The sequence below is a fragment of the Camelus bactrianus genome, chromosome 16 (genome assembly GCF_048773025.1).
Source record: "Camelus bactrianus isolate YW-2024 breed Bactrian camel chromosome 16, ASM4877302v1, whole genome shotgun sequence".
Taxonomy (NCBI): domain Eukaryota; kingdom Metazoa; phylum Chordata; class Mammalia; order Artiodactyla; family Camelidae; genus Camelus; species Camelus bactrianus.
Window position 1 is genome coordinate 417,395 of NC_133554.1, and position 16,480 is coordinate 433,874.

The 16,480-nt window shown below is 55.2% G+C and overlaps 1 protein-coding gene across 6 annotated transcripts in view; it reads left to right on the top strand.

Annotated features, from left to right (window-relative positions):
• Positions 1-16,480, top strand: part of MPRIP (myosin phosphatase Rho interacting protein) — a 110,654-nt gene that overhangs the window by 29,787 nt on the left and 64,387 nt on the right. For all 6 annotated transcript variants that reach the window (XM_074341919.1, XM_074341917.1, XM_074341922.1 and 3 more), the window contains exon 3: positions 1,249-1,314. In XM_074341919.1, coding sequence (XP_074198020.1) covers positions 1,249-1,314 — 66 coding nt within the window. The remainder of the gene's footprint in view (positions 1-1,248; positions 1,315-16,480) is intronic.

The window sequence follows — 16,480 nt, forward strand, 5'->3', positions numbered from 1 at the left end:
TCCCCAAGAGCCTCTGCCCTGCCTCTTGGCCTCTGCTGCCCCCAGCCTGAATGCTACACTTTGGGGTGGAGCCTGTGGTACCCCATGGAACTTGCTTTGTGTTTGGGGGTTTTGGGCTTCCTTCTGGAATGGGTTTTGATTTTAAAAACAACAAATAGGAGCCTTGGAAATATTTCTCAGGAAGAGTCCAGGTGGCCTCTCCCTGGACACCCAGTGCGGAACCAGGCTTCTGCAGGTCCTCTCTGTGAGGCCGTGTGAGTGTCCTGTCCCTGCTGTCCCTGCTGTCCAGGCATGAGGGCAGCCGGGGCAGCTGTGCTCCAGAGCCTGCAGTGACCAGGGAGCAGCCCTTGTTCCTGTTTTATATTTAGGTCACACAGAATTGCCATTTCCAGCTTCTGAAAAAAATCATTATTAGAAACTGTACAGTTCTGGCCCAGAGCGAAGAGATACAATATTTCAGTTTGTTCTTGTGGCCTTATTGCCAGTAAAAGTATGAATGTCTTTGGGCATTTTGAAATGCATGAAAATAGGTCTTCGCAATGATCTTTGGGATTCAGGGACCAGCAGTCTCACGTCCTCGACACGTCTAACCCCCCACAAAGCGGAAGGTCCTTTTTATCCCACTGTCAGTACCATTGCCACCATTGACCTCCAGTGGCCTGGCCTTTGGGTGGAGGGTAGAGTTGGTCAGCTCTCCCCGGACTCCAAGTCGTTCCCATCGGTCATGCTTCTCCTCAGTTTTGGTTTTTAGTGGTTTGCTCCTGAGTAAGTCCCAGGGCCGCGGGCTTTCCCCTTCCTCATGCTCCCTCCGGACCATCGGCACTGCCCTTTTATAGCATCTCTCCAGATTGTGTCAGGAGTGGGGCGTCCTTGCCTGGCACTCTCAGGTTGTCCCATGTCAGGTCAGGTAATTCACCAAAGTATTGACACGTCTCACACAGTAAGCTCGGTGCTGGGGACGTGGAGGGTACAGAAGGGTGACCAGGACGTTGTCTTTGCCCCTGAGGAGCTTGCAAATTAAAATAGACCAGGTGTCTTAACTCTCAATAATTGGAAACACTGGGTGGTTTGGGCCTTCCTCTGTCCCAGTCCTGGCTAACGAGTCACTGTTCTCCCACCCCGGGGCCTGCTTTTCCTGCTATCCACTCAGGCATGGTTGCTGCGGCCAGCGTCCCCCAGGTGCAGGCAGTCAGAGGGGGCGGCCTAGGGAGACGACTGGACTCCCAACCCCTCTGTGTTCCCTTGCAGAAATGGCAGCGCCGGTTCTTCATCCTCTACGAGCATGGCCTCCTGCGCTACGCGCTGGATGAGATGGTGAGTGTTCTGCCCCAGCTCCAGCCTCTGCCAGGCCCCTTCCCATGGCAGAGGCAGCCCATGTGCTCCTGCTCAAAGTTTCGGAGAAAGGGTGGCAGCTGGTTGCAATGCCCTTATACCCAGAGGCACCTTCATCGGTTGTGGGTGAGAGTCTGTGGTGAGGGAGGAAGCCACTTCTGTTCAAGGGGGATGGGAGTCGGGCTCAGCCGGAGCACCCCGGCTGGACAGAAGTGGGGGTGGCTGTGGGCCTGTGGGGGTTGGGGGAGCCCTGGACAGGTGGAGGCCGGCGGAGCTAATGCTGGTCCGCACCTGCGCCCAGGGCCCCTCTCTGCTCGGTGCTTGGAGGCCTGCTGGCCGAGGGGTGGTGTTCTCCTGGTTGCTCAGCCAGGGTGTAAAGGCTCCTTCCTGTCCTGCCACCCACCTGCTTTGCTTCTTGGGCTGGATGAGTGTTTACCAACCAGGTGGAATGTTCTGGCTCTGGCTTTTCTTTTTCTGCCCGTTTTGTCTCCTGACTTTTTCTCTAAAGGAGATTGGTCTCTCCTAACTAAAGTATGACCGAATTCCAAGCTTCATAAAGGGTTGAAGGTGGAAGATTTGAGCACTTTTTATTGTTCCACTGGAGTGTGTGAGTGCGTGTGTGGGCAGCATTTTAAATCAGGACTGTCCTAGCACAGCTAATCACACCATGCAAAATAGGGTAACCCCCACCCCTTTCAGAGTGCATTGCCTTGCTGCAGGGGTGAGAGCGGGGTTCTGGACGTGTGAGCAGAGGACCTTGTAGACTGTTAGGAAACTTGGATTTTCAGGTTTTTACGGCTGATACGTGACTAGGCTGTAAGTGCCCCCACTGAGCATGGTCCTGGAGCCTCCAGCCCGGAGGCAGCTTTCCTGAAACCCAAACTCCCACCCCTACCTGGCCAGCAGGGTCCTCACACCTGGAGCAGAGACTGTTAGTGCAGGCTTGTGTGTGAACTGGGTTCCAACCATGCTGAAAGTTTTCTCCTTGAGTACCTAGAAGTAGAGCTTTGGTCCTCACCTGGGGACCTTGTGCCCCAGGGCTGCCTGGCAGTGTCTGGAGTCATCTTTGACTCTCATGGCTGTGCAGGGGCTGCAGGGGTGCCGTTGGCCCCGAGTGGGTGGAGGCTAGGGCTGCTGCTCAACGTGGTGTGAGGCAGAGGGTGGCCCCCACACCAGAGCGTGACCCAGCCTCAAGTGTCCCCGGTGCTGAGCCTCAGAAACCCTGGCCAGTGGCTTATTTATACTTTTTAAAAACATTAAAACATGTTCGACTTGCTGTCGTCCTGGTTCCTGAAAGGTTTGGAAGGACCCACCCGTCAGATTTCCCGGGAGTGAAGAGGGTGATGGGGCAGGGTTAGCCTGCTGGCTGGCATGGTGGTGCCATGGACTTGTTCCTGGTGGGGAGGGGTTTCGATGGGCTGTCCGTGGACATCAGGCAGACACAGGGCTGGCAGGACTATGGGGTGCGGCTTGCTCAGGCTACCAGCCTGTATGAAGGCCTGTCTCAGAGCTGGTCTCCAAGAGCAGCAGTCTGAGCGGCCCTGTAGCCTCTGCTGACCCTCCACTCCTGCCACCCTCTCCTCCCCCGCATACTGCTTCCCTCCCCAGCTAATCTCCACATGTAATAAATTGTAACATTTTATGGTTGCGTGGGGGGGGGCTTAACACTTAGTCACAACCTGTTTTAAATTGTTACTTGGACTTTTATACAATATTACTATTTGTTTTCATTTGTTTAAATGTTATCTTACCAACTAAGCTGTGACCTTTTTTTCGTTGTTGGTCCCCCTGGTAATTCTCCATACCTCTGCATTGCCTGACCTGAGGTTTGGGTGGCACAGACCTGGTAAATATTTGTTGAGTTGAAATAATCAACTTTGTAAAGCATAGCTGCAGGAATTCTGTTTCAGCTTGAGGAGGAGGTAGGGCCTGGGTGCTCCTGGGAGAGGGTTGGGTGTGTTTCGTGGCTCTGAGTGGTTCCTCAGCAGAAGGGAGAATGCCCCCTGGAGGGATCCGGGGAGCAGAGTAGGGACCAGGAGGGCATGGTGGCGGGCAAGAGGGGAAGAGGAGGGGAGGGCTGCCATCCCAGGGAGGCCCTTCTCCTTGGGGACTTCTGGTCGATCTGGGGCCTCGGCCGGTCTGGCTCCAGCGGCTGACTGTTGTTGCCTCTCTTCCAGGCAGCTCTGAGTTGGGACTAACCTTTGGGAATCGTTTTCCTTTTTTGGGAAATTTCTTTCTCGATACACCCACATACCCTGTAACTGGTGGCTGAGGAGGAGAGGCAAATTGCCCAAAAAAGGAAAAAAAAATTTACAAATGCAGGCCGAGGTGAGTGGGCTCAGGGCAGCCTCACAGACAAGTGGGAGCCTGAGCCATGTGGCTGGGCTGCTAGTTTTTCAGGAGTGGACGCAGTGAGGAGTCTAGGAACCCTACCTGCTGCCTCTTCCTTCTGCTTTTACTTCTCCCCCTCTGTGCTCTGCCTGTTCTTATACCAGATGCTGCCACTTCTCCTCGAGCTTTTGGGGACTGATGTCAAGCTAGGGTGCTGGTGTCATCAGAGTCTGAGGGTCACTAGAAGGCTTTCCCGGAGGAGCGCCCTGTCCCGAGGGGAGGCAGGGCCTTGGGTGTCGGGTGGAGTCTGCTGGGCTGTGAGGCTCAGGGCCTGGGGGACTGTGCCCACCGGGCTGTGGACAGCCATGTCTCGTGCCTTCATGTTGTCTTCCTTTTTCCTCCTGGAAGCCAGGCAGAAACATGGTCTAAGGATGTTTTTGTTTGTTTGATTTTAAATTCTGGTAAAATTTTATGCAACAAAATTTACCATTTTAACCAGTTTAAGAGTACAGCTCAGTGGCATTAAGCACTTTCACACTGTGCAACGGTCATCACCATCTGTCTCCAGAACTGTTTCATCTTCCCAAACTGAGACTCTGTCCCCATGAGACACTCCCTCCCTGTATCTTCCCGTGCCCCAGCCCCAGTGCCCACCCTTTTACTTGCCATCTCTGGATTTGACCATTCGAGGGACCTCATACATGTGGGGTCATATGGTGTTTGCCCTTCTGTGTTTGAATTATTTCCCTTAGCACAGTGTCCTCAAGGTTCATCCAAGTTGGAGCACGTGTCAGAATCTCCTTTTTTAAAAAGTTCTAAAGGATCTACTGCTGTTGAACTCTGTCTCCCCTGAAACAGACTGACCCTGGGTTTCTCCTTTATGGAAGCCACAGCAGGTATGTGGGGCTTCTCTCCTCCTCTGCCCTGAGAGCCCTTGAAAGTCGGGACAGGCCAGAGCTCCTTGCCTTTCCTGGGGCCAGTCTGCCCCGGAGGGACTCCAGTGCGGTTCACACCCCTGCACTTAATGGGGGGACACTCCCAGCTCTAGAGCAGCGCCATGTTGGAGAGGAGCTGTGGCTTTGTCATTCTCATAGGACGAGAAGTTACCCTGGTGTCTGCTCTCGTGTACAGCCCTTCAGAGGATGCCGAGTGTTAACAGTTAGGGTTCTGGCTCCTTTACAGTTTCCTTCCAGAAGGACAGTTCTGGAGGTTGCTTTGAGCCCAGGATCTTTGCGCACTGCATTCTCAGTGAATTTGGGCTGCAGGGGAGCCCGGGGCCCGGGGGGACTCGGCTGGGCCCTGCTGTCTCTGAGGTGCTCTGGTTCCTCCGAGGCCGAGCCCTTTCCTCTGTTCCCTGTCACACCCTGGCAGAACGGCTGCCTGAGGGCCAGGTTCAGGTATCCATGCTTTAAATAACCACCCCCTGTGATTTTAAGAAACACAAACACTTGAGAACCCCTGCTTTAAGCTCTGGCTTTCCCCCCTTTGCTTGTGTGTTGTTTGTTGGTAACACGGTGGCCGTTGTGTCTGTAGCGACACTCAGAAAAGGACAAGTGGCTGAGAGAGGGGCCCCCCTCGCGGTGGAGCTCACAGCCTGTTGGGATCCACGTGAACACGTGAAGGTTAAATACCGACGCCAGACCACTGTGTGCAAGCTCTTCAGGGTTGGGGTGGTCCACACAGCCCAGTTTTGTCACTCACAAGTGGAGTGGTGTCACCATCCCTCCAGGCCCCAGTTTCCTCTTCTCTGAAATGGGCACGGCAGGCATCGGCCAGGCTGAAGGGCACACAGAGCGCCGAGCCGAGCTCATGGCTCCCAGCCCCCGACAAGCAGGATGGGGACCCAGGCCCCCTCTTTCCTCCCAGAAGACTTCTCTGAGTCCCCAAACCACCCACTACTTATTTTTCAAAAAACAAACCACATCTGTGGAAGTGTTAAGTGCTTTGCCAAAGATGGCTGACGCATGAACATCCATTTTCTGGATAAACTCAGGCCTTTGCAGGGGCTGATGTTTGTGAAGAAGGGTGGAATGCAGCTGGGAGGCAGGAAGGGCCGCTGGGCGTCAGGTGGCCCAGCTGGGAGCGTTTAGGAGTCCTGCGCCAGCCAGGCTGTTCAGAAGGTGATTCCAGAGTGTCGCCGTGTTTCACCCCCACCTGGGCTTGGGGGCCTTAGACGAATCCCTCTTGCTGTCTTACCTCGTCATGACGGCTGCAAGTCAGGCTCACCTTGCCGGGAGGGATGCTGTAACCGTTAGTTCCTTAGTGACTCTTAAGTGTGTGAAGGTAAAAGGCGTCCTGTAAGTATGCTTGCTGGACGCGAGGGCTTCCGCAGTGTGCAGTTTCTTGGGGCGGGAGTGGGTGACAGTGTGAGGGTGGGCGCAGAGGGCCCGGTGCTCCACCTCTGGGCTTCCTGCAGGCTGGTTTGCCATGGCATCTTTGGTCAACTTCACGTTACGTGGAAATGTCACAGTGAGTGATCAGGAAGGGAAGAGATGAACCCAGGTGGGACCAGGAACTCCTCCCAGCTGACAGCAGTGCCCTGTTGTCTGGAGGTCCGGGGTCAGTGGTGAAGCTCACAAGTGTAACTCGATCTCTCACTGTGATGCAGGAGGCTTTGCCATTAGAATGAAGCACCCCTGTGTCTCTCTGGGACCTTCAGTACTGATGTTCCCTGGAGACTGGTGGCTGAACCTCAAGTCATCCCCCCACCCCGCTGCCCTGCCTTTTAACTTAAGTTGAGGAGGAGCTTCGGGATACAGGCTTGTTAAGACATTCGGGCCTAGTATCTAGTGGAAAATGCAGCATCTGCCTCTGGTTGCTTTTTGTTGTCATTTACAACTCTGCATGCTGGCCCAGGTGACATTTCTCACTATGCAGCAGCTGGGGGGATGGAAGATACCAGAAGCTGATCATCAGGCTGTGTGGGAAGAAGCAGCAAGCGGGCCCTGGGGTCATGGCAGAGGGGTTTCCAGAGGTGACCTGGCCCAGATGTCCATTTACGGGTGGGGAGGCCAGTGAAGGAGGGGCTGCACCAGTAGGTGTGGGCAGGCAGTCCGGTTCTTGGTGGTCTGGTCCTGATCTGTGGCCTGTGGTGGCCTTTGGGGAGTTGGGGGCGGGGAGACGAGGGAAGGGCTAGCTGTTTCCACGTGGAGCCTGAGTCTGGGGCGGTGCAGGTGTTCTGTGCTGTCAGGGTTAGACTGTCGCCTGGCAGCCCAGGCCTTGTGGGGGAGAGGAGCTGGAGAAGGACACGCAGGACTGAGTGGGTCAGGTAGAAGGGAGCACATACCTGCTGGGGGGGGTGGGGGGTGGCACTGAGGTAATCCTGACCCAGTCACAAGAGCAGACACAGCCCCCTCTGAGGGGTCCAAGTTGGACATGACTGCCTTCCTCGGTCCTTCGCCCCCAGGACGCATTTCCACATGGGTCTACCTCTGCAGGGCAGTGGGCCAGAGCCTGGTATTTGCCTGCATAGATGGGGCCTTAAGTAATGTGCCCAGGTGTGGGAGAGGCTCGGCAGGTGTTGGCTGATGCAGCGGGAGCTGGTCTGCGTCCTCCTTACTCTGGCACTTGAGTCTCAGTGGGAAACATTTTAAGAAGGCCTCCCCCTGAGGACCGTCGCTCTTTGACTTTCAGACCAGACTGAGAGGATCTGGGGACCCTGGGTCTCCCAGCGTGCTTCTCTTCCTTCCCAGTTACGTGTGTGCTGAGTCTCGGCAGCGAGGCCCACCTGTGTTGAGGGCCCGGGAGCCCCTGAGAAGCCACGCTCTTCTCTGTGTCCCTGCTGTGCCTGCAGCTGCTGAGCAGGGAGACTCATGAACGCCCCCGAAGATGGTTTTTCATCCTGCCATCCACCTGGGTGCCGTTCTGCTCTGCGCGTGCACAGCTCTCAGTGACGGGGTGGTGGGAGCGGCAGTTCTGTTGAGTCGGTGGCCCTCACTCTGTGCTAGGAGAGTGGCTGGGGATGGGCTGTGACCGGCACCCTTGCGGGAGGCCTCCTGAGCTGTGGGCCGACTTCTCTGGGCAGCCGTGACAATGGCCTGTAGGCTGAGGTCTGGGATCGTGGCCTGGGGCTCTGGCTGTCCTGCAGAGAGAGGAGTGACTGGGGGGTTAGGAAAGTGAGCAGCTTGGAATGATTGGTTAGGAATCTAATTAAGTGACAGCAGGGAGAGAACTGTCAAAAAAGAGTCATTTTATGTGAGTTAGCGACAGACAGCATTTGGGGCTGAAGAAACAAAGCCCAGTGCCTGGGACTAGTGTGTCACAAGTGCGCCCGCACTGCTCGCACACGCGCCCCCGCGGGGCCAGGCCGCCGGACGCCAGGCTGCAGAGTCCGTAGGGCACTGTCTTCTCGGGGTCCTCGCTCCGCCCACTCAGGACCCCCGTCGCATGCCCAGCACTCCCTGCCTGGCCTAGCCTTTACTTTGGACTTCGCAGGGACGTGGGCAGCACTAAGCATCCATGCGTCAGTCCGCTGAGGGCGTTCATGTATGTTAGTGCCTTTGCCTCTCCTGCCCGCCCGCCCCCACAGCACTTTTCAGAAGACTGTGTCTTCGGCAGGGAAGGGAGGGGCTGCCCTTTCTAGGGGGAGGGCTTCTTGAAGCCAGGGCATGACTGTACTGGTGGGACCTCAGAGACAGCGGGTGGCGGGTCTGAAGGAAGGCCACCTCCCTGTGCCACATGCTGGCTTCTTCTGAAGGGCTGGCCAGCCTGTGTGCCTGTTCCTTCACAGACCGCTCTCGACTTCCCTCTGAAGATCCTGAGGGTCAGTCTCTGGGACGGTGGGAGGTCTGTCTAGGCTTGTCAGTGACAGTGGGCAGTGTTTTGAAGGGTCCTTCATCCTTCTTTCTTGTAGCTCATATTTCCCCTGGGATCTCCCTGCCCTGATGTACATGAAACCATTTTAAAGGCATATATATATTACATGTATGTAGTTTAAAAAGTTAAAAATGTAAGCACGACACTTGTAGTATGCTAGAGCGCACCAGCCTTCCGGTCCTCCTGACCCTGCCATCTGTTTCCACAGGAGGCCGTTTACTGTTCTTGTAGCTGGAAGATTTTGGTACTCACCTCTGTGTTTGTAAACAGCGCGTTTATACAGCTGTTTCCTGAGGTTTGGGAAGGTGTTATCTGTTGATTTTGTGTGTCCCCCCCACCTCGTATGTGTGCAGGCGCCTGTGCTCTCCCACCCCCTCATCCCCCTCCGTCCTGCCAGCACCGGTAAGTGTGAGGCTGACGTCAGCCGGGTTTGAATTATTACGACCCTGTGAAAAATGTACACACTCAAGCCGTGGGGCACGCCGTGATTCCGTCTCCTCTCACGTTGTTTCTCTTGCAGTTAATAATTGCCCTCGCCCTTCACTTGTTTGATTCATGTTTAACTAACCTTCCTGAACTCTAAGCTTCCTGACAGAACTGTAAAGCTCCTCCGAGTGTGGGCAGGTCCCCAGGTCAGTGATTCTTTCTTTTCACGGTAACGTCCCTCGTGGAGACGTCTGTCCTCTTGTTCCCACTTGGACTGGCCCCTCTCCAGGCCTGCTGCTTAGCTCTCCGTCGGGGAGCTCCTCCTCCTGCTTCTGAGTTCCTTAGGTCGAGCTCTTCTTATTTGGCTTATTCTCCATTTGGTGAAGCCTCTGGAGAAAGGCTCAAGGCAGAAAAAGGTCTTGAGACCTCGCGTGTCTGAAAGCGCCTTTCCTGTTCACTCTCTGTTGGTGGCAGGACTGGCTGTAGGTCAGGCTGGAAGTCATTTGCACTTGGAATTTTGAAGGTGCTGTTCTTTGTCTTTAACTTCTTCTTTTGCTGTGGAGAGGTTCATGTGCAGGGGGTCCGGTTCCTGATCCTTTGGAAATAAATGGGGTTTTCTCTCTGAAAACTTTTAGGAGCTTCTCATTGTCCCTTGAGTTCTAAAGTTTCACCAAGATACGTGTTGGCTGGTGTGGACCTTTCACCTTTCACTGAGCCCAAAGCCTGTGGCCTCCCAGTGAGGAAAGCTCTGTCCTTCTGGTCCAGAAAGTGTTGTTGTGGTTTTAAATCTGGTGGTTTCCTTTGCCCCATTTCCCCTGGTCTGCATGTTTAGAGTTCCTATTGGTTCTTTCAGACACTCTCAAATTTTGTTGTCTTTTTACATTGCTGTGTCATGCCTGAGATTTAGTTAACCTTGCCTTAAACCCCTCTGTTTCTGATTCCAGCTATTCTGTTTTCTTGTTTTTATTCTGGTTCTTATGTCAGCCATCGTATTTTTAGTTTCTTAGGGCTCAATTTTTATTTCCTCTGTACCCCTTTTTCATAACACCTTATTCATGTTTCTTGGATGCAATGTGCTCTCTCCTAATTTCAGTTACTTTGAAAGTCTGTTCTCTGTCTGGCCTGACCTGCTTTGCTCTCAGTTTCCTTTCTGCCTGTTTTGGTCTTGGGCTTTCTCAGACGAGTGGTGACTCTGGGCTGTATGTTGTATGTAAGAGAAAGACTGTGTGTGCAGGGTTTGTGTGGGGGCGACTGGTCGGCCTCCCCTCAGAAGGACAGTCAGGCGGGGACCTGGCGAGCCCCCAGACGGAGGGCTGCTCACCTCAGCCTGTGGAGAACGCCCACTTCAGGAGGTCTTCCTCTGGGGCTGGCTGCCTTCCCCAGGTCCGGTCCTCTCAGCTCCAGTCTCGGGAGGCAGCAGCAGGACTTGGCACCGGGGAGACCTCAGCGTCAAGGATGCAGACTTCCATGGAGTTTTCCACGCCATGCACTGCCCCCTGCCCTGAATCCAGACCTTTTCAGAGATCGCCTGCTGGTCGCTGCTGGCGGGGGCCCGGCCCCCAGGGGCTGACTGATCCTTGAGCAGGTTGCTGACCAGTCCTCCTGTTCCGGGCCTTGCCTCCTTAGTCAGAGATGCCTGGGCCTCTAGGTCCTGAGCTTGCTGGTGTTCTGGGACCGTGTCAGCTCCTCCTGGTTTCCCTCTGGAAGCCCTCTCTGCTTTACTTGGTCAGTCTCCGTGCATGCACAGCCACTTCCTATGTTCCAAAATTTGTTTAATATCCCACATCTGCTGCTGGTTTTAATCCTACATCTCCTCTCCAGCTTTTTTTTTTTTTTTTTTCTGTCTTTGGGAGTTTATACTGTTGAAAAAAATTCTCATTTTTATTAGGGTTTTATCAGCAACTTGAACATGCTGCTGTGTGATTTTGGCCATGTGTGACTGTAGGCCCGCGCCCCCCCCCCCCCCCGGGCAGTTCAGGACTCGATTTGCAGAGTGTGTGCAGGTTTCACTGTGGGCACATCCCTCCTGCCTTCCCCACTCCTCTATTTCTAGGCTGCTGTTCTCTCCTTGCTTTGTCCTATGTGGGCCACGTTGTTGCCCTGGGTCTGTGTAGCTCTTTGTGTGCGCCTGGCGGGGTGTGTGTGGCATGTCTGGAGTGGACATATGCCTGCCTGCTGAGGGGGAGGTGTTCTCCTCCATCTGTAATTTGCTTCTGCACCTTTTATGAGGAAGAGAGACTTTCATAGATAGTTGAAATCCCAAATTCTCTGGTTGGAAACCCAGGGGTTAATGATGACTGCTGTTCCAGAAGAGTAGAGGGAAACAGTCTGTCTAATCTCCCTCTGGTGAATAAGGGGCCCAGTCACCTGCTTGCACCAACAATAAGACCCTTGTTGTCACAGACCAGGCAGGTTCTGTAACCGACTCTCTGGCTACCTTGAGAAAGACCATCCGGGAGACCTGGGCCCAGGCCTGGCCTTATCCCAGTGCCACGCGCACCATCGTGGTTCCCTTCTCCCAATACCATGTGTTTTCCTGATGACTCTCCTTGGAACCTTTGGAAGGCAGGAGAGGTTGATTTCATTCACTCACTCATTGCTCGCTTGCTGCGTGTCCTGTGCGGGCTGGAAGAAAAGGTGAGCAAGGATCCTGCCCTCCAGGACTTCCTAGTCTCTAGTTAGGAAGAGTAGGGTCAGCCGGCCGGGGTGCAGTGCAGAGAGCTGCACACACCCTGCTTGCAGCAGGGGCCAGCCTGGCAACCCTGGGACTCCCGGGGAGAGAGCAAATTAGGAGTAATCCAAGGTGGAGGGATGGGACTGGTCAAAGCCCAGAGACGGTGGTGGGAGATGGGGCTAAAGGAGTGATTTTCAGGGTCGTACTTGTGGTCTCAAAGAACTGAGGTGGCCTGAGTCATTGGAAGCCCAGAGAGAACTGAAGAGCCCACCTCATTCTTCCCCAGTCAAGCCAGAACCAGCAGCAGAGGGAGGGGCGACTGGCGTCTCACCTCTGTGCCCTCACCACCTCCCACACTGCTGAGAGCTGAGGTGGCCCTGCTGGGGGTCGGCACCATCACACCGGGCCCCTGGGAGCTGCTGTGCAGTCGTGACATTTGCCAGCTTCCGTGAATGCAGAGATGGCCGAGACAGCAGCAGTGAGAAGTGGCCTCAGAGGTCCCAGCTCTCAGCTCAGTTTCTTCTTTTCCCTGGAGTCTGATGCTGCTCCCGCCGCGCTCTGCTCCAGCCCCTGACTCTGCCACCCACCGGCCTTTCAGAATTGGGATTGAAACAGAACATGTTTCTGGCCCCTGAAGGTCCCTGCTTGTCGAATTCCCATGTCTCTAAAAATATCTGTGAGCTTCTTCCCGCCCAGTCTCCTCCCGACAGAGTCCGCCTCTCCCCCACCCTCCACTCGGGGAAGAAATAAAACCTGCTTCTCGACACTCTTTCCGGACTCAGAACGGAATAAATAAGAAGTGCTGTTTCCACAGTTAGAGGGAACAGTGCCTTTGTTGGGTCTGGAGGGCTGCCACCGCGCCTGTGTCTGAGGGTCCTGCCCCTGCTCTGGGAAGGGCACCAGGGAGGAGGAGAGAGGGGGACCAGGGCGAGGAGCCCCCCTCTCCTGTGCGCGGGGTGGAAGGGAGGCAGCCCTCCTGCAGTGGGCTGCCTGCAGTGAGTCTTGATGTGGGAATGAACCGGGCTCCCAGGCCCCTAGGCCCCTGGCTGCCTGGTCAGTGCAGACCGAAAAGGAGTCTGTGGGAAGCCTCCACCCTTGGAGGCTGCCTGAGGATCCTGGAGCTTTCTCAGGCATTCCTGGACTGGGATGAAGCCTCAGACCCCTCCCCCGCCCCACCCCCAAACCTTGGATGCTGGCCTAATTGAGACTTCATTTATTTCCACATTTTCCCAGCTCCGTATAAAAAGACAAGCAAATGGGTGAGGCCTCCCAGTGGGCTTAAGAGCATGGGGGGTGGTAAGTGGGGGCAGGGGGAGGAAAGACTCAAGGGGGGGCTTCCTTCATCCTAGGGGCTGTGGAGCCGGGAGGGGAGGGGGGAGCTAGGGCAAAGGGGCTGCCAGGCAAGGAGGCGGTGAGAAGAATTCCTTCCCCCTACTCGGAAACCCAAAAATAGCCGCCGTGTCAAAGGCACAAGCCTTGCAAACTTGGAGCCAGCTGAAAGCCATTTGCTTCTCAGCCCCTGCCCTCCCCCACTTCCCTCCTTTTCCCCCACTTTCCCCCCTTCCCCCCACGTCCCCCCCCTTCCCCCTCTTCCTCTGAGTCCCCTCTGTCCGAGCCCCTGCCCAGTATGGCGCCTTCACTGGTTGCTGCAGGGGAGTCCTGAGAGCAGCGAGTCCTGTCTAAGCATCCAAAGTTCTCCCTGCATTTCCTTTTCTTGTAACTTTGAATTTTCCTTTTCTGATTTCTTAAAGTGAAGCAAATGTGTACTAAAAATGTAGATGTAAGGACCGGATTGGATCTTGAAACCAAGGGGAGTGGCCACATACAAGAGAGCAAATGCTCCGAAACTGTTCGCTACTATAAATGTAAAAAGCAGCCTACTCGTTGCACACATTTTGTAAAAACAGGAAAGCACAAAGATGAAAAGATAAACTGACTATTCAGAAAAACTTTCTGATGTGAACTTTTTGGGGTTTAAATGATGAGAGGCCCTTTTTGGGTTACTTGCTCAGAGCTGTTCCCACAGGAGAAGTCCTTCCAGGCATCACATCTCTGCTGCCTGCCTGCCGCGTGCGCAGTGGCAGAGGGTGGAGTGAACGTGTCCCCTTCTGGGCATCCCTCTTGGGGTGCTGGGCTGGGCCGACTCTTGGAGGCTGACCAGCTCCATCCAGACTGCTCTCACAGGTACCAGAGGCTGAGTGGCCACAAACAGTGCGGTGTATTTCTCAGCGTTCTGGAGGCCAGAGGTCCCAGGCCAGGGTGGCTGAGGGGTCAGGCTCTGGTGCAGGCTGATTCCTTCGTGTGTCCTCACCGTGGAGAGCAGCGATTACTCAGGTTCCCTGTGACCTCTAGAAGACCACTAATCCCACTCAAAAGTCCCCCACCCTCGTGGCCTCGCTGAGTCATGGTCACCTCCCACGCCCCCACCTCCTCCTGTCACCCCACTTCAGTGGGGTTTCAAAGCAGGACTTCCAAGGGGGATGCAAACATTCTGGCCATGACGTGGCCCTTTGTGACTCCAGCCGGGCCCCACCTCTGCACTGCAGTCGCTCTGGCCCCAGAGCTGCCCAGATGGACCCAGGGGTGGGCTGACAGCAAGTTAACCTGGACACTTGCTGCCCTCCAGCCCAGATGCTCCAGTCGAGAGTGTCTCTACCTTGAGATCCAGGTTGCAGGAGCACGTCACCATCCCTTGGAATGCCTCGGTGTGTCCGGCCCTGGAGAGCACAGTGTGCCAACCCAGCAGGCCCGGCTCACAGGTTGTTCCAACCTGGGCTTTTTCCCCTGTGGAACCAGCCGAAGTAAAACTAAACTGAATTGGTCTGTCCTCAAGCAGTTTGTGAAAAAGTACGTGGATTGGTGTGTGTGGGTTTGAATTCCAGCTCTACCATCCAACTGTGACCACTTTCTGCAACTTTGCTAAATCTGAGTTTTCTTATCTGTGGAATGGGGAAAGTAGTGGCACCTTTTGGGATGACTTCACACAAGAACTCAGTGGAGCTGTGTTTCCTGTCTTCCCTGCTACCTTCCTGCTCCACTGGGGAGCTCATCTCAGGCCCTGGGGGGAGGGGAGGGAGACCTCCTGCCGAGTTGAGCTTCCCTGAAGGAGCCCCTCCCTGTCAGGTCCAGGTTAAGAACAGAGTTGAACGCTTTGTAATAATACATCCAGATTTTTAAAAATAGGTATTTTCCAAAAGAAGAGAAACTTCAGAATTATTTTGACAGTAGCATTGACAACAGTGATCCAATCGTGTGTGTATTTTCCTCATTTTTGGAATTCTTTTCTGCAGTGGGGACAGTGTCCTCCTCAGGGTCCTGAGGCGTCGAAGAGACGGGGCTGAGCACCCAGTGTGCTAGGCGTGCGCACCTCCGTGGCTGGGGTTGTGCCTGCTGGTGCCGCATCTCCTGCCCAGTCCTCTGCGTTCCCAGCCCAGCTAACAGGCACCTGCCCCAGAGAGCTCTGGCTTTGGGCCTCCATGAGAGGCTTCACTAAGGCTTGGACCTGCTGGGCAGCATGGAGATGCTGTCCCGTGGCCCTGCTCTGGGCTCACCACTGGAAGAAGAGTTGGACTCCATTCCCCTTCCTGCGCTGACCAGTCAACCTGGGGCCCTCCCATGGCTCACCCTCGTTTGTTTCCCCTTTGGAACCACTGTGTCTGCACTGTGCCTGCCCCTAAAGTTCATACTTTAAGCAGCCCGTGTCCATGACACATGCCTGGAAGGACACCTGCAGGGTAGAAGACCCACACGTGCCCAACCCCCGGTGCGGCCAGCCTGCAGTACCCTGTTCTTTCCATGAGGCCGTCGCGTACCTCTTCTACCCACGGGTGTTCCATCTGCCCCTCCAGCCTGGAGTTCTTACCTCCCTGAGGCAGGGCGGTGGAGTGGAGTGAATATGGACTGAGAGTCAGAAGGCCTGGTACGCTAGGCAGCTGTGGACCAAGTCACTTCCACTTCGTGGCTGGGGTCAGATACGCTTTCGTGGAAGTCGAGAGTAAAAGAATTAGCCAAGCGTAGAGCTTAGGAGGCCTCACTCGCTCCTTCTGTGGTCCAAGCAGCTCCCCATTCACAAGATCCTGTCACTGTGACCCTGCCCTGTCCAGCCGGCCACGTGGCTGCCGGGACGCTCAGGCCATACGTTCCTTGGACTCGGGGAAGCCAGGCGCCTGCGGTATCCAGTGGCTCTGCTGTTCCCGAAGTCCTGGCCTCTGTGTTTAGTAAGTGGCCTAACTGGAGGCCCAGGGAGCTTCACCGGCTCACCTTGTGCTTTGATCCCTCTGTCTGGCCTTCTCTCGTCACGTGGGGAGAGTTGAGGTTCATGCCCCAACCTAATAGGTCTGTCTTTGCTGAAGAGCAGGGCTCTCTGGCTGTTGGAGCCCTGTCCCCCGTGGCCGCGGCTCCATCTCGCAGGTGATTTCCCAAGGCTGCGAGCGCTGGTGCTGATCCCTTCCTGAGAAGGTCCCCCGCGGTGCCCTCCTCTTACCTGCTACCTCAGGAAGCACGGGAGTGAAAAGACTATCGAAAAAGGTGGAAGCCTAGTTGTCTGCAGGAAAACAGCATGAGTTTCCTCACACCCTGCCTCAGACAGCGGCCCTGTGCGCACAGTCCCCCAGCATCTGATGCCCCTGTTGTGTTCCACGCTGCAATAATCAAATCTGGGAGCAAAGCTCTTTGTCCTCTTTAGCAACAGGACGTCTCGTAGGACGTGAGGCGGGGTGTTTCTGCAAACGACTATCATTTGATGCTTCCGTAAAGGGGAAGAACGTTTTACGACTCTAGTAGCTGTGGGGCTAGCATGTGGTATACATTCACACTTGAGCGAGGGGTCTCATCCTGGGACCCCTGGCGCCAACCCTGGCTGAGGGCTGGCGTTGCAGAGACAGTCCGGGTCACGCAGTAGGT